This window comes from Delphinapterus leucas, chromosome 12 (assembly GCF_059928025.1).
Source record: "Delphinapterus leucas isolate spDelLeu-1000000601 "Yukka" chromosome 12, BTC_Dleu_Yukka2, whole genome shotgun sequence".
NCBI lineage: Eukaryota > Metazoa > Chordata > Mammalia > Artiodactyla > Monodontidae > Delphinapterus > Delphinapterus leucas.
Window position 1 is genome coordinate 13,321,197 of NC_143140.1, and position 25,440 is coordinate 13,346,636.

The 25,440-nt window shown below is 38.3% G+C and overlaps 1 protein-coding gene across 2 annotated transcripts in view; it reads right to left on the minus strand.

Annotated features, from left to right (window-relative positions):
- Positions 1–25,440, minus strand: part of LMBRD1 (LMBR1 domain containing 1) — a 115,775-nt gene that overhangs the window by 38,604 nt on the left and 51,731 nt on the right. For both annotated transcript variants that reach the window (XM_022590474.3, XM_030759469.2), the window contains exons 7-9: positions 23,793–23,866; positions 14,484–14,609; positions 9,586–9,738 (exon numbers count right to left, since the gene is read on the minus strand). In XM_022590474.3, coding sequence (XP_022446182.2) covers positions 9,586–9,738; positions 14,484–14,609; positions 23,793–23,866 — 353 coding nt within the window. The remainder of the gene's footprint in view (positions 1–9,585; positions 9,739–14,483; positions 14,610–23,792; positions 23,867–25,440) is intronic.

Here is a 25,440-nt window from a genome sequence, read left to right on the forward strand (position 1 = left end):
TCCTGTCTTTACATTCTGCCTTGTGTCTGGAAATTCTTTTCCAACCAGCGTTCGGACCACAACAGAATATTCATGACACGTGGATTCAGGTCTATTTATTTTTCGGTGTTTTGCGGGAGATTATGCGTTTCAATATTCTGCTAATTTGTTTTGTTTTGCTACTGCATGGAAACAACTACACACAGATAGTTTTTCTTTCTCTTTCATTTCAACACTCCTTTTCTGATCCTTTTTACTTCATCTTGTTTTCCTTCTCTTGGTTATCTTTCTGGCTTTCTTCAAAGCCTCCCCTTACTAAATTTTATTTGATTCTATTCTCCTTTGGACACCTTGGAATTTTGTTTTCATTTCTGAAATTAAGTGTATTTTCCCCTCTGAGTTCAACTCTCTTCATTTCTAGCTGCTTTTTGGCCACTTCTGTTTTTGGTTTTTTAAATAGTGGTAAAATACAAATAACATAAACTTACCATCTTAACCATTTTTAAGTGTACAGTTTAGTTGTGTTAAATACATTCACACTGTTGTGCAACCAATCTCCAGAATTATTTTCATCTTGCAAAACTGAAACTCTGTACCCATTAAACAACAACTTCCCGTACCTCCTGCCCCCAACCCCTGGAGACCACCACTCTACTTCCTGTCTCTATGAATCTGACTGCTCTAGGCACCTCATATACAGTATTTGTCTTTTTGTGACTGGCTTATCTCACCTAATTCTGGGGGGTTTAAGATCAATCTTAGGCCCACCTCCGAATCTTCTCTTCTCTCTACCATGCAATTTTTCCCAGACTGTCTTTGCTTAACACAAAGTTTTGCAGTAAAAGCTGGAGAGAAAACTTGCTGGACTTGGGGATTCTTGTTGTTGTTTTTACTTATAAGTACGGTTGATTCTCGTTTGCAGATTTGGCATTTGCAAGCCCACTGCTCACTAAAATTTATTCATGACCTTAAATCAATACATGTGGCTCTCGGCAGTCTTTTGCAGATACATGCAGAGAGGTAAAAATTCTAAGTCACCGGATGCTCAAGTTCCTAGCTGAGGCTGAACCAGGCCACACTCTGCTTTCTTGTCTCAGCTCTCACACTGTAAACAAGTACCCTGTAAGTGGTCTACTTAGTGCTACATTCTTTGCATTTTTTGTGCTTTTTGTTGGTAACTTTGTTGTTTAAAATGGCCCCCAAGCATAGTGCTGAAGTGCTGTTTGGTTCCTAAGACTAAGAAGGCTACAATTACTGAGAAAACACATGTGTTAGTTTTGTTCAGGCATGAGTTATACTGCTGTTGGTCCTAAGTTCAATGTTAATGAATCGACATTATGTCAGTTGTTCTTGAACACAAACACATAACAAACAAGGTTATGTATTGATCAGTCACTGATATCCAAGACCCAGTCCAAGCTTTTCTACGCACTTGAGGCTTACTGCTATGCCAGCGTAAAGATGGGATAGGTCATTTACCCTTACATGAACTTCAATATCCATACCATAATGTTACTGGTAAAAAGGAGCAGAATGCTCCACCCTACAATATGCCTCTTTGGCATAAGGATTATTTTAAGCCATTTTTAAGAAACAGCAGAAACAGAAGCTCTGAAAACTGACACTGACAGTTACCCTTTTTAAGAGATATTTACATTTATAAGGGAAATCTCCATTTGTAAAGGTGGAAGAGGGTGATGACCAAATCTTCAGAAACTCTTATCAATGCAGAAGGCAACTACTTAAAGCTCGTCCTGTAAACAAGTATCTAGAAGAATAAAAACTTAGGGAGGAATTTAAACAAGGAGGCAAATGACTGATATACTCTACTTACATACAGTACTGGCGGGGGGGGGGGGGGGGGGGGCGCGGAATTTTGCCACCAGAAAATGTGTCCCTCTGGCATGAGAATTACTCTCAGCTGATTATTTTTAGGAAACAGAAGACTCAGAGTCTTTCTTATTACCACCACACCCACCCCACCCTGCAGCTGCCTAAAGAATTTAGATAAAGGGCCTGTTCCCAGAATAGAGTTGTCACCAGACATGTCTGCAAGGAATAAGGGCCAGGCGTGGCAGGAACCTTGGCAGGGCCTGGAGCTCTGAGTCCACTCTGTTCCTTTGTCTCTCCTGGTCTAGCAAACACTTGTCTACCAAACACTGGCTTTTCCATCTCCATGTGAGTTTCCTTCCTCCCCTTTGAAGTCTCAAACCACTACCCCCAACATCCTCCTTTGTCTTTCGCTGAAGGTGGTATTTAAGGAGATGGTTTCGGCTGTTTTGGCGAGTTATTCAGTTCTCCTGGGTCTCTCCCATGTGTACATGTTATCAAACTTTGGTTTGAATTTCTCCTGTTCATCTGTCTCATGTCAATTTAATTCTTAGACCAGACAGAAGAACCCAGAAGGGAAGAAGAAAATTTCTTCCTCCCCTACAGCTGAAAACTATAAGACACTGCTGACAGAAATTAAAGGAGACATAAATAAATGGAAAGACATCCCATATTTACGGTTTGAAAGACTTAATACGTTAAAAATGACAATACTACTGAAAATGATCTACAGATTCAATGCAATCCCTATGAAAATCACAATGATGTTCTTTGCAGAAACAAGAAAATCCATCATGAAATTCATGTGGAATTTCAAGGAACCCTGAATAGCCAAAACAATCTTGAAAAAGAAGAACAAAGTTACAGGACTCACACTCCCTTATTTCAAAATTTACTACAAAGCCACAGCGATCAAAACAGTATGGTGGGCTTCCCTGGTGGCGCAGTGGTTAAGAATCCGCCTGTCAATGCAGGGGACACAGGTTTGAGCCCTGGTCCGGGAAGATCCCACATGCCACAGAGCAACTAAGCCTGTGTGCCACAACTACTGAAGCCCACGCTCTGCAACAAGAGAAGCCACCGCAACGAGAAGCCCTCGCACCGCAACTAAGAGTAGCCCCCGCTTGCTGCAACTAGAGAAAGCCCATGCGCAGCAACAAAGATCCAACGCAGCCAAAAATTAATAAATAAATTTATATATATATATTAAAAAAACAGTAAAAGACAGACATAAAGAATGAAAACAGACCCTTGTCCTTCACTATACATAAAAATTAACTCAAAATAGATCAAAGATCTAAATGTAAGAGCTAAAACTATTAAACTCTTAGGGGAAAAACCTTCATGGCATTGTATTTGGCAATTATTTTTTGTATATGACACAAAAAACATAGGTAACAAAAGCAAAAATGAACTGGACATCATCAAAATTAAAAAAACTTTGTGTATCAAAGGACATTATCAACAGAATGAAAAGACAAGCCAAGAATAGGAGAATATTTACAAATCATGTATCTGATAAGGAGTAGCATTCAGAATGACACTGAGCAAGGCCCTGTGGGTCACCAGGGAACAAAGCCTTTCTGTGCCCCCCATTTCTCTGATTATAGGAAATACGCTTCATTCAGCCTCCATGACCTTCCCAGACTTCCAATGGGCAGATTCAAGCAGTTGGTAATTAGGGAAGGGAGGGGATGGGAAACAAGGGAGAAACACACAGTCAAGAGAAACAATAGTGCAGCCTTGAGGCAAGGTCCTGGTGTCCCAATCAATGCATACACACAAAGGTATCTTTGAGCTGCTCTGTAGAGACTGAAACCCCCTCCAGGTGGGAGAAGTTAATGATTAATGATGGTGTGCTGCCCACAAGCATGCAGACCCCAGACCAGTTGGAACCTGAAGGCTGATGATGCTGACTGGGCTTACCTCACGGCCAACCCATCAGAAGAATGCAAGCCCATCACTGCCTTGATCCTTATCACCTACCCGAAAGCAGGAGCCCTGACTATAAGACCTCTCCCTATTCCCCAGGGAGGGGAGCACTAGTGCTAGCCTGCTGTGTTCCCTCTTTGCCTGTCACAGAGGTAAAGCTACTCTTTCTCTTTCCTCCAAAACTCTGTCTCTGAATTTCTAGCCAGCACCAGAGCACAGAGGGCCAATATTTTGGGAACAAGAATATTAAAAACAAACAAACAAACCCAAATAAACATTTCTCCAAAGTAAAGATAACAACGCCAACAATCAAGTGAAAAGATGCTCAATGTCACTAATCATTAAGGAAATGAAAATGAAAACCACAATGAGATATCACTTCACAACAATAAGGTTGGCTATTATCAAAACAAAGGAAAATAAGTGTTGACAATGATATGGATAAACTGGAACCCTGTGCCTTACTGGTGGGCATGTAAAATGGTGCAGCCACTGTGGAAAACAATTTGTAGGTTCTTCAAAAAGTTATACCAGGACTGACACAAGATCTCTCAATTCCATTTCTAGGTATATACTCAAAAGAACTGAAAGCAGGGACTCAAACAGATACTTGTATACCAATTACCTTGGAAGCATTATTCACAATAGCCAAAAGTTGGAAATAACCCAAATGTCCACCAACAGATGGATGGATAAACAAAAAGATGAATGGAAAAACAAAATTGATATTATTCAGCCTTAAAAAGGAATGAAATTTTGATACATCAAAAATATGGATGGGGCTTCCCTGGTGGCGCAGTGGTTGAGAGTCCGCCTGCCGATGCAGGGGACGCAGGTTCGTGCCCCGGTCTGGGAAGATCCCACATGCCACGGAGCGGCTGGGCCCGTGAGCCATGGCCGCTGAGCCTGTGCGTCCGGAGCCTGTGCTCCGCAACAGGAGAGGCCACAACAGTGAGAGGCCCGCATACCGCAAAAAAAAAAAATAAAAATACGGATGATCTTTGAAGACATTATGTGAAGTCAAATAAGCCAGACACAAAAGGACATATAATTCACTTATATGAGGTAACTAGAATAGGAAAATTCAGAGAGACAGAAAAGAGAATAGAGGTCATTAGGGGATATAAGCTGGGCAGGGGTGAAACAGGAGGGAACGGGGCAGGGCACAACCTTTAAAAGAATGACAGAGCTGTTGGATATGACATAACCTGGTTAGAACCAACTAGGTTCAAGATGGCAGAAGATTCAAGTTCCAGTGACACTGAGCCTCATTATACGCTCAACATAATACATTAGCTAAATGACATATCCACAGGTGCCATGATGTTTCTGAGGCTGACCAAAAAATGTCAACAAGTGGGTGGGGCCCAATTCCTGGAAATCTTCTCCAAGATAGTTGGAATAATCCCCCCACTCCTTTCCTTATGAAATTACCCAGCCCATAAAAACTAACCATGCCATATTTCAGGGCCTCTCACCTTCTGAGATGGCCCACACTCTGTCTGTGGAGTGTGTTTCTCCCAGGGCCATGCTTGCCTTTTAAGATGGACTGCATTCTGTCTATGGACCGTGTATCTCTCTAAATAAATGCACTTCTTACCTATCACTTTGTCTCTCACTGAATTCTTTCTGCGACAAGACATCAAGAACCTGAGCTTCATTAAGTCCTGAGACCAGGTATGTGATCTCACCTAAAAGACAGTGAGTTCAAGTCCCAGTCTGAGTCAGGTGGTTTCACGGGTATGGGGAGTGGAGGTGCAGAATGGAGAGTTATTGTTGAATGTTCTGTTTGGGACGATGAAAGGTTCTGGAAATGGAGAGTGGTGACAGTTGCACAAGACTGTGAATGTAAGTAATGCCACACCAACAAACAGTTTAAATGGTAAATTGTATGTTATGTATGTTTTACCACAATAAAAAAAAAGTCTGAAAAAATACGTGATATAATTATGGACATGAATTTATAGATCTCTTTATAAATATAAGAGGTATAAATATACAATAATAGGTGTATATATAGTAAAATCTCAAGTTTTATTTAAAACCTAATGGATCTGTAGGTTACCCAGGCCAATTAGCTGTACACACTCGAAGAATGCCCGTCTGTCAGGGGCAAGTTTAATCAAGTGTCTAGTGAAGATCAGACCGTATGCTTAGAAATGTGCTCGGTATTATATATAAATGCTCTTTTAAGGACCCATTAACTTATTCTAGTTAGATGCTTATTTTTATAAGTGCCTTCAACTCAAAACTAATTTTCTTCCTTGAGTTCCATGGCAGTATTCAAGAAGTTGAAAAATCTATATATAGAACTGTAACAATAGCAGCTGCAATTTTCTGAGCTGCTTACATCAAAAGGCACAGCATACAGTATTTCATTTAATTCCCATAACAAAAATAAGTACATAACTCCATTACATGAATGAGAAAGATGAGGTGTAGCAAGGTGAAGTAACAAGAATTTATATGGCTGGTGAGGAGTAGAGCAAGGACTCAATACTACATGTATGTGACAGAAAAGCCATGCTCTGAACCCCTGTGCCTCTGACATGAGACACACATATGCTAGGCAATCATGCAAGTGTGAAATCACAAGATCAGCTGCATCTCAGGGGGTGGGGTGGGGAGGGAGCTACTCTTATGAAAAATAATTATAACATTTTCTTATAAAAAATGGCAAATTGTGGTGTAATTTAATATACTTTATAATAAAGCAAACATGGATTATACACAGCACCAAACACTACCACCAAATTTTGAGACAGACATAACTTTAAAGAAATTCTGCACCAGGAGCTTCTCAGAGGTGTCAAACGACCTCCAGCATGGCTGAGCAGTGCAGAGCAGGGAGCGGCCCTGTCTGCCTGCTCCCACCGGGATGCTACTGTATGAGAAGCACAAACAGCACAGCTTCCCATTTTCTGAGTTACATCTGTGTAATAAATCATTTTCATACTTCATGTGAGAAAAACTCATGTTAAAGCCTCAATTACATAACAGTAAGTTTGCATCCTCAGATTTTTCCATCAGGCATGACTACTACTAACTAATCCTAAGTGTTTCCTATTATTCCTAACTTAAAACCAGATAATAGAAAGATAGGTAAGAATTCCAATCAGTATTCGAGAATACTGATTTATTTATATAACAAAAGGAATAAATGGTAAGCTGACGGTACTGGAAGTTTTAGCCCATGCAGTAAGGAGAAAAAAAATCAGAAATCTTATATTTGAAAGGAAGAAGTAAAACTGTCTTCTAGCACTGACATAATCATGTATATAAAAATTCCTTGGGAATCTATAATAAAGCTACTAGAACTAATAATTTAGCCAGGCTGCATGATACAAGGCCAATGTACAGAAATGAATTTCTACATACTAGCAACAAGTAATTGAGAATTGAAATTAAACAAAATAATGTGTAATATTATAAATGAAGATATAGATAAATTTATCAAAATACCTGCAAGACCTCTATACTGAGAACTACAAAACACTGCTGAGAGAAAATTACGATAACATAAATAAACAGAAAGATATCACGCTCATGGATTAGAAGAGTCAATATTAAGGTAACAATTCTCCCCAAATTCACCTACTGATTCAAAGTAATCCCAATAGAAATTCCACTGGGTGTTTTGCGGAGTTATGAGTCAATTCTAAATTTATATGGAAATGCAAAGGATCTAGCAGAGCCGAAATACTGAAAAAGGAAAACAAAACTGAAGAACTGACATGCTTGATTTCATGACTGATTATAAAGCTCTAGTAGTCAAGTTTTAACATAAGAACATGTAGATCAACGGAACAGAAGAGAGTCCACAAACAGAGCCACACATATATACAATCGATTTGACAAAAGTACCAAGGAAATTCAACGAGCAAAGGATAGTCTTGTCAAAAAAAAAAAAAAAAAAGGTGCTGAAACAACTAGCTATCCATATGCAAAGTAAAATAAACTTTGACCCCTAAGTCACATCATTCCACAAAATTAACTTAAAATGGACCACAAACCTAAAATATAAGAACTAAAACTATCATCTAGAAGAAACTCAGGAGAAAATGCTCTCTATAAAAACTTAAGAAACATCTGTTTGAATGACAGTGTTGAGACAACATAAAAGCAAGGCATAAACTAGGGGTCAACATTAAGAATACACAAATTTGACAAAGTACTTGATTCAGAATATACAAAGAAGTCTCATAACTCGCTCATAAAACAAAAACCTAACTTTCAAAGTGGCCAAAGATTTAAACAGGCCTTTGAGAAAAGATAAACAAATGGCCAATAAGAATACAAAAAAGATGCTTAATATCATTAGTCACCAGGGAAATGCAAATCAAAACCATGAGGTAAGGTCATACACCCATTAGAACAACTATCACAAACAGTTACAATATGAGTTGACAAGGATGTGAAGCAACTGGAAATCTCATGCTGCTGCGGGAATGCAGAATGGTACAACCACTTTGAAAAAATACTTCACTTATTATAAAGTGAAATGTATATTAAACATTAGATCCAGCAATTCTACTCCTAGGCATTTACTCAAGAAAAATGAATGAATGTGGAGATGTCTACACAAAGATTTGTACACAATGTTCACATCAGCATTAATCATAATAGCCTCAAACTGGAAACAACTCGAATCCCCACTAACAGGTGAGTGGATAAACAAATTGTGATACAGACACACTGGAATACTACTCAGCAAGAAAACAAAATGAACCACTGAAAAGAAATGCAGTAACATGCACGGTGTCTCAAGAGCGCTGTGCTGAGCCAAAGAAGCCAGACAAAAGCCTATATATGCCATGACTCCCCGGAACACATCAAAGCAAACCTCAATGACAGAAGGCCATCAGTGGGTGGCTGGAGTCTGAGCTCAGTGGCACAGGGGAAGACATAAAGTAGCTTTCTGTAGTGATGTAGATCTTCTATACCTACATGCCTACATTTGGCGAAATCAATCTGCACACTTTATAAAGTTGATTTGAAAGTCCCTCTAAACACAGGTACAGTGAAATGGCACAAAGCACTTTTGAAACAAGGCAGCTAATGTTAGTGACCAAGTTATAAATATTTATAAAGAAGCTATATAAACAATTTAGAATTAAGTTAAGGGGTGAGCAGGGTTTCTTCATACCTTTGGTGCTATGAAGACAATCACCTTGGCAAAAGGGACCGAGGTGAGTCTTAAGAAAGGTTTAAAAGTGATACACAGTAGATCTAACTGATTATGGTATGTTTTTGAAGAAGTCTTTCAAAAGAGAAGCTTTTTAGGGTAAGCAGTCAGTGCATTTCCTCATTTCCTTTTGAATTATGAGAAGATGACCACAGTCTGAAGAATTCAAGGCTAGCTAATGATGGTTTAAAAAAAAAAAAAGGGAAATTAATGGTTTTCCATCTTAAATAATACTTTTACACACTTTCAGAAACATGCCACCTCACAATGAAGCAAATTCTATTGAAATTTTCAATCTGAGTATTGAAATCTGCCTATCTGAGAAAGGTCTAATATGGGTCCCAGATCTCCTACAGAAAAGTACAACCTTGTAAAACCAGGAGAATACCACATTACTTACCTATATTTTAATTTAAATCCTCCCAAACCTCTGTTATAATACTTACATGACACATGAGTAAATGAAGCTCAGAGAGGTTACGTACCTTGCCCAAACTACCAAATATCAGAGCTGTGATTTAAAACCAGATTATTTTAACTGCGAAACCCATGCTCTTAAGTTCCACGCTGCAATGTCTCAGAAGGAGAACTCAGCCTCTCTGAGAGGTACTACAGAAACTTGGAAGAGTGACAGCATAATTTTGTAAAACCCCACTTACCTTCAGGGGACGCAGGGCACCACAGAATTTAGTCCACCAGCTATTTTCAATGAATTCTAAGTGCCTCTCTCTTTTCCTAAGTGTTCGTAACCTTTCTTCAAGTTGTTTTAAGGCGCGTTTATCCCTTGCTGGCAAAGGTCGACCATCTTTGCTCTGCAAATAACAGAACAAAATAAAACAGTTTTTTTTTTTACCATTAAGGTCTTTATAAAGTACCCATCAGATTTAGCAGATCAGGCAACACAAACTTTTTTGGCTCGATTTGACTCCTTTGGCAAATTTACAAATTGGAAAAAAAAAAAAGAAAGAACCCAACAACTTCTATGTGACAATACACATCTCTGAACCCAGATCAGTGTCAGAATGCGATGTGAATGTGTGTACATTTAATGCTGAACATCCTCTTGATCCCCGTTTTCCAAATACCGTATATGGTAAAGTCATGTAGAGGCAGATAAATATTTTTAAAAACATCCTTTTTATGAGGCACTTTATGTTCTTTGCTCAGTTATTCTCCTTCATCTCCAAATTCCTCATCCTATCCCTTGTCTTAACATATCTGGTCCTACGCTCTCCCTCCTTTTGGTCAAGCGACTGTGTTACAGTGTACCTGAGCTGAGGCTTCTCAGCCCCTGACTCAAACACCAGCAGAGTGATGCAGTACTCGTATGCGGTGTGCACAGGTTTTTGTAACAATCACTAAGAGCCAGCGCTTTCTTATTCTCCATTTACATTTGCAAATGAGTCATGTTTTCTTCGGCTGGCCTATCTGACAGGTAATTCTCATCTATTTTCATATGATATTTACCGTAACCATGAGCAGTACCTCTCTGTGGCGTCCGAGTGACACTTTCCCACTCGAACTCCCCCCTGCCCATAAGCGTCTTCAACTCGGTACAATAATAAACCACAATAACAAGACAACTGCTAAATACTAAAAAGATGAAATATAAATTTGTTTGCTTTTATTGAAGGACCAAGAAAATATTTACACGGGACAACATTTTTCTTTCTTTCTTTTTTTTTTTTTTTTTTTAAGTTTTTGGCCAGGCCATGCGGCTTGTGGGATCTTAGTTTCCCAACCAGGGATTGAACCCCCAGGCCCTCAGCAGTGACAGAGCTGAGTCCTAACTACTGGACTGCCAGGGAATTCCCAGAACGTTTTTAAACTGTAAAAGCGTTAATAATTAGAGTGTTAAAATCCCTATCAAGGTTTAAATAGGATGCTGGGGAACACGCCAGCCAGTGCTCTGCAGCACAGCCCAGAGCAGCATCAATGTGGAATAAGGGACACACGCATTGTTCATTATTTCTATGTATTTCTTGTCCGGGCAGACAAGCCCGGATACCCTTTCATAAGGGGATGTCAGGGTCACAGCGACCTCTCCACAAGACGGCACTGCAATGCTCTGTTCCTGATCGTGTTGCTTCCCAAACGTCACATGCATAACAATCAACAGGACGGTCCGTTCCACGCAGGTTTCTAGACCCTACCCCGAGAGAACATGATAGTTAGGTCCCGGGTGGGGCCCGGAATTTGCATTTCTGCCAAATTCCCAGGAGATGCTGATGCTACTGGTCCAGAGACCATACTTTGCATACATGGGGCCATTATTATTATTTATCTTCACTGCTTTAGATACACTGGTTATTATCAAATTGTATCCCTTACAGAAGGGTATTTTCTGAAGACCAGAGGAATAAGACATCTCCCTCCAGAAGACAGATCCAGGCCACGATACTTCAAGCGTGTGGTAATTTATATCTTAACTACACAATTTTTCTCAAAACTGCCATTCTAATATCAAAAGGATACCAACAAGGTAGATTTATTTCACTGCTGGCGTTCCCTATTTCAGGAAAATAATTTTTTAGTAAGCTGATTTAAGGGTCCACTGAAAACACACTCAAATTATCTGCCCATTTGCCGAAGCATCAGTGGGATGAATGGAGGCCCGCTCTGCTGTACCAACTGTCTAAACCAACGTAAGAAGAACTGTGGTCAGACAGACACCAGGAGAGACACCCAACAGTCAACCAATTATTTCATTTGGAAAAAAAAAAAATGAAGTTACACAGCATATAAACAATATCCTTTGTTGGAAAAACAGTAAAACGTGAAAGCTGCCCCTCCCACGGTCCCCAACGACCACCCCCTCTTCTGTGGTTATCGCTGTCACAGAGACCATGCATATCTACGTGTCTACATGTGTCCCTCTGTGTAAACATACTTATGGTTTTTGTTTTACGTAATAGGTAACATTTCCTGTGCCTTATTCTCCTTAAATCTTCCAAATAAAACTCTGAGGTTGATAACAGCATTTTTTTTTTTTTGCGGTACGCGGGCCTCTCATTGCTGTGGCCTCTCCCATTGCGGAGCACAGGCTCCAGACGCGCAGGCTCAGCGGCCATGGCTCGGACCCAGCCGCTCCGCGGCATGTGGGATCCTCCCGGACCGGGGCACGAACCCGCGTCCCCTGCATCGGCAGGCGGACTCCCAACCACTGCGCCACCAGGGAAGCCCGATAACAGCATTTTATTCATTTATTAGATGAGGAAAATAAGGCCCACAGATATTACCTACATAATCAGGAGAGCCAGAATTTAAACTGAGAAAGTGTAACTTAATTTCATAAGATACGCTCTCTAAGCTATATAAATCTACCTCATTCCTTTTCATCATTGCACAGCACATTATACCATGATATTTTAATTTAATAAATACCTTATTTTTGAACATTTAGATTATTTTCTTTTTTGAGGGGGCAGGGACATGAATATCCTTATTCACCTGGGTACAAGCGCATACATACAATCCAGTAAGATAAGCTCCTAGACATCTGTTGGATTAAAATTTAATTATTAAAAGGTACGTTGTTTGTGCATTTGTGTGTACAGGCGCATGTGACAACATTCAGTTTTCTTTAAAAAGCTGTATATTTTATATTCCCTCAAACAGTATTCCTATCCCCAAATTCTTATCAACCCCTGACGAAGGTAAAAAATTTAAAGACTTCTAAAGGATAAAAAAATACTGAGTTGCTCTAATTACCAGCCATCCTGGTTTTAGCAATAAAAGTCCCCTCATGTTCTGGAAAACTCCTCAGGTCCCACACAAACTGGGATCTTAGTCAACCTACTCATTACTAATGAGCTGAAGCATCACTTCGTATTTTCACTGAAGAGTTTAATTTCTCCTTCAGTAAACTGTCTATTTAGGTCTTTTGTTCATTATTTCTATATATTTCTTGTCTTTTTTTCTTCTTGACTTAAAGATGCTCAGCATATATCAGCTATATTGCAGATTATTTCCTCTCAAATTATTGTTGGTTCTTTAAATTCCTTTTTGGTGCCACTTTTTTTGGTACATAAATTTAAAAACATAAAAATTTAAAGCTCACCAGTTGCTCAATTTGCACTCGAGTTCTGAGTCTTATTTAGAAAGGTCTTCTACATACCAAAATAAAATTTGATTTTCACTTTCTCCTAATGTTTTGTAAATGTTATACTGGATTTAAATTCTGAATTTGTTTAGTATATGGTAGGAAGCTTATAAAGATTTCATTTTTTATCTTTTATAGACTGTATTGAATTTCCACCTAAACGTATGAAAACTGTCGTCTCTACAATATTGAATCTTCCCAAGTAGGAACGGATGAAGTTCTCCATTTATTTCAGTCTTCTATTATGTATTTCAATAAAGTTTGTAATTTCCACCCGGAAGATTCTGACATTTCTTATTATTCTATAGTTCACAGTTATTGGAAATGAGGTCATTTTCTATTACATCCTCCACCTGGTGAGTGATCCTGTACATTTGTATCTGGACACCTTGATGAACTCTTGTTAGGTCTATTAATTTGCCAGTTGGTTCTTTTAGATTTTCTTGGTAGAGGCTATCTGCAAATAACAGAAGTTACTTCCCCTCTTCTCTCCTCTCCCTTCCACAGTTACCCCTACGTTCTTTTCTATCTGACTAGGAATAGGATACGAACATCCCTGTCGTATACGTGCCTTTAGTGAGAATGTTTCTTTCATTAGGTACGATGCTCACGGTAGGCTTCCTTTGCTAAACAACTTCTTTTCTTCCAATTTGGTAAGAATTTTCTCTAAACATCGTTAACTACAAATTGACTCTTACCAAATACTCTTTGGCATCTACTAAGATGTTTATGTTTCTCATTTATTCTCAATATATTAAACTACTTTATTTTCTAACATATCATCCTCGCCATCCTAGGATAAACCTAATCTTATAATTATGAGATATTCTCTTATTACAGCATAGTTTTTGAATTGCTAACATTTTTATTTATATTAAATTATTTGCCTGTACTTTCACAAGAGAGCCCGGTAAACAGTTTTCTTTTTGGTGCGCTGTTACCATCTGGTTTCTGTCTCAGGATTATGATCGTTTAATAGAATAATTCAGAAAACTTTCCATTTTTTCCTATGTTCTATAAATAAGATTTCTCTGTTACTTGAAGGTGACAGAGGAAGAAAAACTTGATTGTGTTTTTAGAAGTACATTTAATTGGCAAGTGGTTACACGTAATCTTATCTTATTCAACCAGTACGTAAAACTTTAACGTAAGTGATACAGTGAAATCTGATATTACACATGGAATCAGCATACCTGGGAACTAGCAAGGTCTTCATCATACGCAAGTAGAACTTTTGTGTTTCAGCTGTTAGAACACTGATAGAAATTCTCACACTGTCAGTGTCCTACATTTCACAGAAGACAATTTTTTAAAAATAGGGTTCTTTAAGGATACGTTGAACAAAAACTCAAACAATGTCAAAATATGGGCTTAGCAATGTCTAAGTCACAACACAGAGCAGCTCGAAGACAAAGTACTTTTACGCTCCCCGGTTACGATAAAACATCAAGTCACCTTCGATTTAATCGTTTGGATGTGCTGCTCCACTTCCTCAATGTCTTCAGTGTTTTCTAGACGTTCGTAAGCAGCGCTTCTAGTGCCTTTGATCAGATTTAAAGGCAAGGCCGACATGCCATAGGCCTGAAAGAACAAAAGTAAAACACGTTTTGGTAATACTGTTTTATTTTATTTATTTTTTGGCTGCGCCATGAGGCTTGCGGGGTCTTAGTTCCCCAACCAGGGATCAAACCTGGTCCCCTGGCAGTGAGAGCGCCAAGTCCTATCCACTGAACCACCACGGAAGTCCCTAGTAATACTATTTTAAACATATTATACAGAATTTTCAGGTAAAAAATGTCCTTTTAAGTAATAACAAAATGAGTAAGCAGTTGTGAAGGGGACAGTCACTGAAGAACAGAGGATATGGGAGTGAATCATGATTATATTGCCTCATAATTCTGTTTATTTCATATTTAGTTACATAGAGTTACGTCTGTAATACTATTCCTAGAATAGGTAATATCTATTTTTCAAAGGACAAGTTATAAAATTAATGGAAATATAATACTTTATCAAAGTAATAACTCATAATTTCAGGCTAATCAGGGGTTAAGATAGTATGAATCAGTAGAAACAATTTATAAAATTATTTCCTATGGAAAAACCCAATTTTATCCAAGTGTATATAGTAAACCCTTAGTAAAATGTAAGTATTTTAACATACATGTTATTTGATTAACATACCAATGATCTGTATGTAATTTATTTGTAAGTTCTAAATATTTAGTCTTTTCACTAAGTATTTTAAATATAATTCTTACAAGAAATTCTAAAATATTAATCGGCATTAAAAATAAACATATTATTTTCTATTACCCAATGCTATATTAGCCAGTCCCAAATGTGAAATTTTATTGTAACTATTAAAAACACTCAATGGCAACTGCCATGTGACCATTATTCAAAATCGTTACTGACCTTAAATCCTTAGAAGCAAAACTGACAACTATCACCTGTTGGTTGCAGCAACGGGCTCTAAAGTAGATACATCATGTATTTAGATCTTTCCATTTTCTTCCTGAGAACACAGCCAAACTACTTCAGCCAGCCTCCCTGAAGTTAGGTAGGGCCATGAGACTGAGTCCAAGCAATGAATGCAGGCAGAAGTGATAAACGCTACCTCTTAGGCTTAACCCCGAACTCTAAAATATCCTGAGTAATCCTGCATATTTTCTCTCATGCTCTCTGCTACCTGGCTGTAAACTCCCAGGATGATCTCAAATATGTTTAGTGTCGATTTTAATCACTTCAATATTCTGAGTCTCCTTTAGACATTGATTAAACCACAATTCATATAGGAAAGCATACATTCTGACACATCAGGGTTGTTTTTAAATTAAGGGAGAATAGGAACAAAGAACATGATTAAAAGGAAATCCCAGAAAGCAACCAGTTCTATCAGGTAGTATCAACTCTATATAGCATGTTGTATTTAGATAATTAACTAGCTGAAATTATTATCTAATATGCAAATCCTTGTATTTTCTAAAGGAGAGATACTTAAAATCTTGCATTTTAAATATTGTTAAAACATAAGTTAATGTTCTCATGATTTCCCCATCATCTGGGAACAAAAACAACAAGGAGAGGTTGGGGAAAGGTTCTATTTGTATTAGAAGAAAATATAATTTGGACAGAGTAGAATAATTTTCTTCTAACTAACTAAATTCTTATCTAACTTATGCTCCTAATGACCTTGGTAAAATATAAAAAGGAAAAACATAATCAGGTTTTTTTTTTTAACAGTAAATTGTATATCCTCAAACTACTGAAAATGTAAAGAAAAAAGCGTATGGAAGCCAAGGTGTCCCAGAGGCGGTTACTCTTCCCTTGTAGGAGTGTCCTAACCCTATTACCACTCTGACCTATCTGTTGTTCTAGTAGTTCCACACCTTTTAAACGGTAATGAAAAAAAGTAACATAGCACTTTAAGACTCTGATGAGCATACAGTATTACATGATGATTATTCACCGACTCTCCACACGCACATATCATTTTACCACAAGTCCACGTTGCTTTTTACAACCAACTGCCAGGGCAACATGATTTTGCTAAACCCAGTTTATGCCCAAGTATATTTTCCTGTCTTTCCAACCACCTCCGAACTAGGCTTATTTTATCCCAAATCTTGCTATTCTGCTTGATGGATCTGGGTCTCTAAATATACTAACCTCAGAACTCAATACTATTGGGTTGGCCAAAAAGTTCATTTGGGTTTTTCCATACGAAGTTATGGGAAAACCTGAACGAACTTTTTGGACAGCCCAATTATTTCCCAAGGAATCTGTACTCCAGTCAGCACTAAAAACGTGGCCACTACTTAGAGTTTACTGTCAAAGACAAGGTCATCTAAATTCTCCTCACTGGTCTGCTGGTCTCACTTCCTATAAATCCATCCTTTACACTGTTTCCAAAGTGGTCTTGCTCTAACCCTCATGTCAGATTATGTCATTCCTCTGATTAGCATCCACTGAGATTCCCCAGGACCACGTGCTCTGGCGGCAGTCCCCAGGGTTCTGTATCGGGGCCATCAAGACCACACAGGAGACAAGAAGCAGGGAGCGTCGGTCTGCTGCTGCTGCTTCAGCCAGAGCCACACTACTCTGTTCACCTCTTTCTGTATGTATCAGAATTTCATGAACGGCTGTTTGAAAATGTCACTTTACAATTTTTTTTTTCTCCAATGAGAGGTACAATTACTAGTCCTGTGAAAAGACGCCACTATCTAATCCTGGCCTACGAAGCCCTTCATGACCTGATCCCTACCACCCAACCTCATGCCTCTAAATGGTTCACTGCTCCTCAGTCACTGCAGTTTCCGCATCCACACCTGTGTACATGCAGTGCCTCATCTGGAACACCCACGTCTCATCCTACCTCATTAGCCCAGCCCAGTGCCCTTCAGGTCTCAGCTTAATTACACCGCATCTGAGAAACCTTCCTTGATTTGTAAATGTGCCTTGCTTATAACTCAATTATAGTACAGCACACTGGACATTATTTGTCTGCATGTCTGTTTTATCACTAGATCTGCCAAACTTAGCTAATCAGAATCATGTGGAAAGTTCGTTAACAATATAGATTTCTCAGCCAGACTAGTAATAACTGCAGTAGGCTGTTTTGTATGTAAGGACTAGGTCTCAATTCTTCTTTTACCTACCTTTATTCCAAGAACAAACGTGTTCAATTAATAAAATAACTTCTCTAAGAAAATAATATTCAAACAAAAAACTTTTTTTCAGTGCCCTTTATTCACATGAACTTATTTCCTCACATGGAATTTACACATTTATTCGAAGAGTTAAACTGCATTCCTATAGCTTAAATAAACAGTTTAAAGTAAAAATTTTAGAAAATAAAAACATGTCCTTGGTAACACCTTGTGGTAACATGGGACCAGAATACAACATCTTTTTGTGAATTATTAATTGTCTGAAGAGAACAAGAAAGTAATCATTGTTTTGGTTACCTGGCTTTTAGCTTATTTTTGGATTACTTGCTTACATTTCAATGATTATCAGGAATTTTAAGTATAGTATTTAGATTAAGATAAACTTGACATAACACAGTACACAAAATATTTAATCACTACAACTTTAAGATCTTTAAACAAGAATCTTTTGAATTTAACCTCAGATTTCTTTGAAAAAAATGTATGAAGGCTATCATTTTTCAGAAACACAAAACTTTTATTGCTTACTACTGCCCTCTAGTGAATTACCAGAAAATCAACAAGGCTAAAGAGATCATATCATTTAAAACGCTTCCAGGTCAGCCATAATTGCTTCCAATTTTATTTGTTTCAACTTCCAAGAATAAATCACCACCCGTATTTTAAAAGCCAAACGTTTTGAAAGGATATATACAAACTACAAACATTTCTAATACGTTCTTGCCCCTATAAGAACAGCACTTTTCCCTGCACCTCTCTCTTCTGTGAAGGATGAGTTTCCAACCTATTAGCCTTGGATTAGAAAGGTCAGCGCCAAGCACTGCCTGTAAACTGAATATATGTCCTGCATATACTTATAACACCTATTATTCAAGGACACGGATGCTGTCATGACTAAGGAAACAACTCACTTAATGTGTATTCAATGAAGATTTCCCTTTTAAATATTCACTGATTCTAAAATATACATGTATTTTTTCACATTTATCATCAGTGAAATTTGGATGCATCTTACAAACACTGGCTAGGCAGAAGTCATGACGTAATTGTCATTACCTGCACATTCACAAATTTGGTCATAGCTGGTTACATTATAGTTACTTCTCCAGTGGAGTTACCTGCATTCTTGGTACAACTCTTGAGTTTAACTGCCACTTACCATGTCTTATAAGATAGTGCTACGATTTGACATCGAAGCAAAAAGTTAATGTGTAAGGAAAGACAGAACAAAGGAGCAAGCAGTGAAGCAAAAATTAACTGGAACAATGAGCATGATTCTATATTTTCTTGCAAAGCAATAATCAAAGGCTTTATAAGCTTAAGAAAGGAAGATGACCAAAGTAGAAGACATTTTGTACTTTGCTACTTAGGTAGCAAAAGAAGAAACAACAACAAAAACAGCTTAAACAGGTGTGTTAGCAGCTTCAAAGAACATCCCAGAGACAAGAATGGAGCACCCAAGAAAAGCTGTTAGCATCAACTCTCTTGATAGCCTAAAACAACCCTGTGGAGTGAAACATGGACATGAACAGCCAATTCAAAAAAGTGATTCAGAAGACTCACATTCCGAATGCGAGGTTTTAGAAATACCTTTACAACTTACTTCACTTATATTTTCCTTATCTTGTATGCAGAAGATTGATATGACTTTTTTTTTTTTATGTAGGTAAGGCTAAAACGCTTCTCTCATTAATATAAAACAAAAACTATAAATGATTAGAGAGCATGGGCAGGGCCTTTTCCTTACAGTGGTACATAAGGTGCATCTTACAAATCAGGTCACAGACTCAACGAAGCATACTATCACATAGAAGGCTGAGAAATTTAATTTTTAAAGTGGAGTTCTGTCTTCAAAGATTATTGAGAACCACTGCTCTATTTATTTCTATTTTAAAATCCTTAATTTAGCACTCTAGTTTTCTTTAATACATTAGTCTACATTTATAGTAAATATATTTATTAGCATAAATATATATATATAATTCATAAACTCCTGGAAGACATGTTCAATTTTTTTTACTGATAAGTGTACATAATAAAAAGTTTAGTAGTCGCTGTCTTTATAGGCACTTCAGTGGTCCATATGATACATTTTGTATGAAAATAGCACTATTCAACATTTCCCCACTTGGTGGCACCAAAAAATTAAAATATCTGCATAAATATTTGTGTCTAGAGGTTTTTTTTGTTTGTTTTTAATTTAAAAAGTAGCAGATTCCCTTTCAATTAAGCTGAAAACAACAGGCAAGATAACATGTCATTTGACATTCTTCTCCGAAAATTGAGTGCCCAATTATTTGGCTATTCCTTGAGATGTGGTACAGTGGATATAATCTTGGTAAAATTTAAATTATCAACTAGTTTCTAAACTAAACAACAACGCATACCTAAGAAATTCACATTCAACTGACACATACATTACAAAAACTTCTGTAGTCTCAATACTGATAGCTACAGATTCAATAACAGACATAATCTTACCTTTAGTAATTAATTCCTTGTACTCAGGGTCAAAGTTCTCTAAGCATTAACTTCCCACTTTCGGTACATATTAAAACTAAACCTCTTCTATTCCCCATGCATATCTATTATACCCTCATTCACGTTCTGCTCCAATTCTTGAGTTTTCCCTAACTACTTCGGAGAAAACTTTGCTTTCACAAGCAAATATGATAATTAGTACCATTAGCCACCTACCAATAATAAAACCACTTATCAATAAACAGTTGATTTTCAACTAGTTTTTTTTTGTTTTGTTTTGTTTGTTTGTTTTTTGCGGTACGCGGGCCTCTCACTGCTGTGGCCTCTCCCGTTGCGGAGCACAGGCTCCAGACGCGCAGGCTCAGCGGCCATGGCTCACGGGCCCAGCCGCTCCGTGGCACGTGGGATCTTCCCGGACCGGGGCACGAACCCGCGTCCCCGGCATCGGCAGGCGGACTCTCAACCACTGCGCCACCAGGGAAGTCCTCAATTAGTTTTTAATAAAGTCTGAATAAGTATTATTGGCCCACTTTTCAGATGGGGAAGCTAGGACTCAGAAATTACATTTTACATGAAGACTCACACTCATGGCTAGTCTTCAGCTATGCATACCACGCTCCCCCTTAACCAGGGTCTTCTCTATCCCACCTAGGTAGTAAACCTGGCGAGACTGTGGTTTGGTAGCAAACCATTCTTCCACCCAGTTCTGAGCACATTCTGCAGTGCTATTTAAATGATGTTTATCTGTCTATCCACACACCCAAGAGTAACTCTTTGACTTACTCACCTTTTCATAATCCACATTCTCACTGACCATGACACAACTGCTGTTAACACCTGGTTTACTTTCACTGTGAGAGGAAAGCGGTGGAATCTGTAGCTTGAACCACATGAAACTGAATATTCAACAGTTTGAGCTCCTAGTGATTACTGATTGAGTGGCCAACAGATTCCAAGACTTGATGAATTGTTTAATTAAGTCCTCACAACCTTATTAAATATTACTCTCACCTTAGATGGGAAAGTAGTTCAAGAGACCCATGGACTTAAAAGGGACCCACATTTAAGCCTCTCCCCCAAGGATCATGACGGTACTGCTTATGCTACTTAAAGAAAACACACACGGTAACTCCTAGGTAGGTAACCCCTAGGCAGTCTCACCTGGTGCCTATAACACTGGACCCTCCCCGTTGGGCTCAGGCCTTTGGTGACCCCTCCTACCTACTCAGCAGCGTGTTTTTCTGGTTCCCACCATCAGGTCCTCTGATTGTTTTATCAATGGCCTTCAGCCCAGCCCTCTGCATTCCAGAAAAAGTAAAGCTCTTCTAAGGCTATCTTAACTAAGTCAGTATGATTATTATATTTGGTTTCATTGCATAAATGATAATTTTCACAGTTTCCATTTGAACATAAACTATATTAGCTTGAAATATTTATCTTTACAATATCGTTCCTACAGGGAAGCTCTCTTTCAAAGAGTTTTAATAATTTCACACATTTTCCCCACTCCCACTCATCAGCCCCAGAGCTTACTGAATTCAGACCCACCGGAGTAATACTGTTAAAATGTTAGTCAGATCCTATTACTTTCCATTTAGAACCTTCCAGTAGCTTCTAATCTCAGTCGGAATGAAATCCAAAACCCTAACCACAGTCCACGAGGCGCTATAAAACATGCCCTCATCCACGCTCGCCACCCTCCCCAGTTTCCTGAGCTCCCACACGCCAGCTTTGCCTCCTGCTAACTGTCTGAGCACAGCACAGGGTGCTCACCCCAGGACTTCTGCACTCACCTCCCCTCGTGGCTGGCTGTCCTTCCACCTCACTCAGGTCTCTGCTCAAAGGTCAGAGGAGCTACTCCCGACCTGTCACTACTGCCTGTGCCCTACACTGCGCTGTGTGAGCATGTTCACAGCGCCCACCACTCGGCCGTCCGAAGACAATGCTCCACGGGCCTCTCATTTCTGCGCATCTTGCAAGCCAGGCACTAACTGCCCTTCTCTCTTCTGTGCTGTCTTTCCAAGAATGCTTGTGCAGCAAACAGCCTGGGAAGACCAAGACAGCGTTCCCCTGGAGCGAGAGCAGGCACGTTTCCTGTCCGTTAATGAAGACTCGGCCTCCCTGCACTCAACGGTCCTCAGCTTTGTGACAGTCTCGATGGGCGCTCTTCATGTCGCCCCACGGGAGTCGGGACTCAGGAGACGGGCGCAAGACAACACGCTCCCGTGGCTGCTGCCATTGCTGTGCAACAGAAAGTTCTTCTCTGACCAGAAGTCTTGCACCTCTGACCAACATCCAGGGCACTGCAGCAGACTACAAGCTACAAGCAGGGTAAAATCGCAGACCCCTCATGGTTCCTGAGGATGACCTTACATGTTGGTTTCCTCTTTTTCTGTTCATTTCTCCTGACTCATCCTTCACTGAGTGTTATATCCTCATCTCCCTATACTTCTCGAAGCACTTTTACAAAAAGTGTCGTTTGACCTTCAAAAATCCCTAAGAGGCATTTTTTTATTCCCATCTAATGGGGAAAACACCGACCCACGAAGGGTAAAAGACAAACCCAAGATCAGCATACATATCAGTCACAGAATAGCAATTAGAGTCCAGGTCTAACTCCTCGTGTTATTAACCTGTGAATGTTTCCTAAAAGAAAAGTCACAGGTAGTATATATATTCTCTGAGATGGGAAGATAGTTACCCACCGATATATTCCTTGTGTAGTAATACATGAAGAAAGCAAAAATGGCAATGAATAATAAAACTGAATACTCAATCACCTGAAAGATACTAAAATGCATGATTTTAGACTTCTTTTATTATACATTATGACACTTGAATGATTATGCAACAAAACCAGATTCTGCTATCACACGAATAGCCCATTTCTTTTATGTTTAAAGGGAGACGCTGGAACAATACCCAAAATGTTTTCTTTACGACCAGCATTTTTCATCTTTGTATCAATCAAGAATGCCCTAAACATAAACTCCATTAATCTGAAAAAGGTTCCATATAATTTAAAGCTTCCTGCACAACTCTCTTTTGGGAGGCAAGTAAGAAGCATTTTTACTGGCTTTTCCTCTATAATTTGAGCAAAAAACTCAAAAAGCACTCTGCACACAAGTTTGTCAGGCTATTTTAAGTCATATCGTACCATTCCCAGAGAGACCGGAAAAAAAAAAAACAAAGTCTCTGAGAGTATAAGATTAGGTTCTTTATACTAGAGAAATATCAAGTGATGTAAAATATCTGATTTTAAAAGCCCTATATCCCCATATAGGATAAATCTACTGAATCCATAACAGGTACTGATCTATGGTTCAGAGTTCTAATATGCTTATAAATCACTAAATCTATTACTGCCTAGTATATAACCACTTCAAGGTTCACAAGTTATAAAGTTTGTTTCTGAATGTTAAATTTCACAAATACAGATAAAATGATTATGACCAAGTAGTTAAAAATCTACCCTCCTCTCAAGAAAAATGAAGGAAGTACTAGATATTAAAGAGGAAAACAGAGCTAAATTGAACATACCAATAAGGTAACAAAACTGCATCATAAAGTGTTTCTTTAATTTTAACTCAATTATTACCACTATACTTACTGTGTAGATTATAGCTGCCAACATTCCAATCAGGGTCAGAGAACTAATGGAAAATGACAAGGCAGCTAAACCATCTGCAAAAGAGGAAAAACACTGTTAAAAATGTACAGCTATTCAAATGTTTATATTCAATGAATCAACAGAAATATAAAAACTGGGTTTCTTACACATTCCAAAGGAATAAACCCAATATGCATTACCCCATTCTTGAAGTGCTAACTCCAAGTGGAAAGGAGTTTTTAAATAGCTCTTCATAAATGGATTTGTTAAAGATCTTTCAGACTAAGACTTTCTTTCTTTCACCTCTTAAAATTAAAGAGGGAAACTACTGCCTAATTATTGAGCCTAAAAAGAAATCAGCAAAATACTAGATGCTCAAAAGTTGGCCAAAAAAATGCCCTGGCCTTTCTCAAAGGCAGCCCTCGAGAAATAACATGACAGGAATGCCACTGACCTTGGCCCTATCTTCCCTCTCCACTCAAACTCCTAGTTCCTCTGTTCTTAAATTTCAAGTAAGTTTTTAAAACTTAGCCTAGAGCTAAAATCGTAAAGAGTTTACTTCCCTCTTTAACTTGAAAGGAGCTAGCATGCTCCCTTAGTGGGGGGGGGGGGCGGGGAGAAGCAAACAAACAGAAAATAAATTCAAACATAATACCAAAACAGGAATACTATGCTAACAAGTTAGACTTAGGAAACTTTTTAAAGGAAGGCCAATGAGTGAGAGTGACACTTTCAAATAAACATACCAGATAATACAATGAAATATGCAAATTTGAATATTCTTAAATTGGAGTAATACTAATTGTTCTAGTTTTAATACAGGTTCTACTGGACCTGTATTGATCTAGTTTAAATGCAGGTACTGTGGAACCAAATATAATTTTTTAATTAATTTAATATATCAATACTAAATAATAATAGAATGACCCATCCTATTAAAACTCACGTCTCAGTTTTAAAATATAACACTTAGAGAGAGCATATTATTAACAAGTTCAGAAACTATTCAAGACAAATTTTTAAGCCTTAATTTTCTTAACTGTAATACATTTTATTAAATCAAAGACCATTGGTGCTGTTACTTTCTTGATCTTACTAGAAGTGTCAACAGAAAGTATTCATACAACTAGGAGAGGTCTGGCATTTGGCTGATAGCCATTTTAAGGTACCTCCACTTACAAAATACATCACAAAATCAGAGATATGAAAATGTATAAAAATATGCATCTTAGAATTGATAAAGTAGAGTGTTCTGCTAAGATATCTGGCTAATCTAAAAGTTGATATTACTAAAAGTGATAAGCAAAATGTACTCTAAAATATGGTGTTTAAGATGGGAGGTTTTTTAAATGTTAAGACTAAGGAGATTACAGCAAGTACAGTAATGCTACCTATTATAATCATTGATTCAAGTTATGCTAACACTCAAAGACTAGCAAAACTTATAGGATAATGTTTAGGGCAGAAGAGTAGCTACTAAAGAGACCTGAAGGAGTTAACTGCAGGAAAAGAAGCAATTTATTTCTCAGCAACAGGCTCAGGTACATAAATCCTGACATGCAGTATCAGTATATGCCAGACCGGCTATCCGTATTCTTGCTGGTATCAGCAAGGTATTAATGGACCACAATTTACAAGATGAAATCTT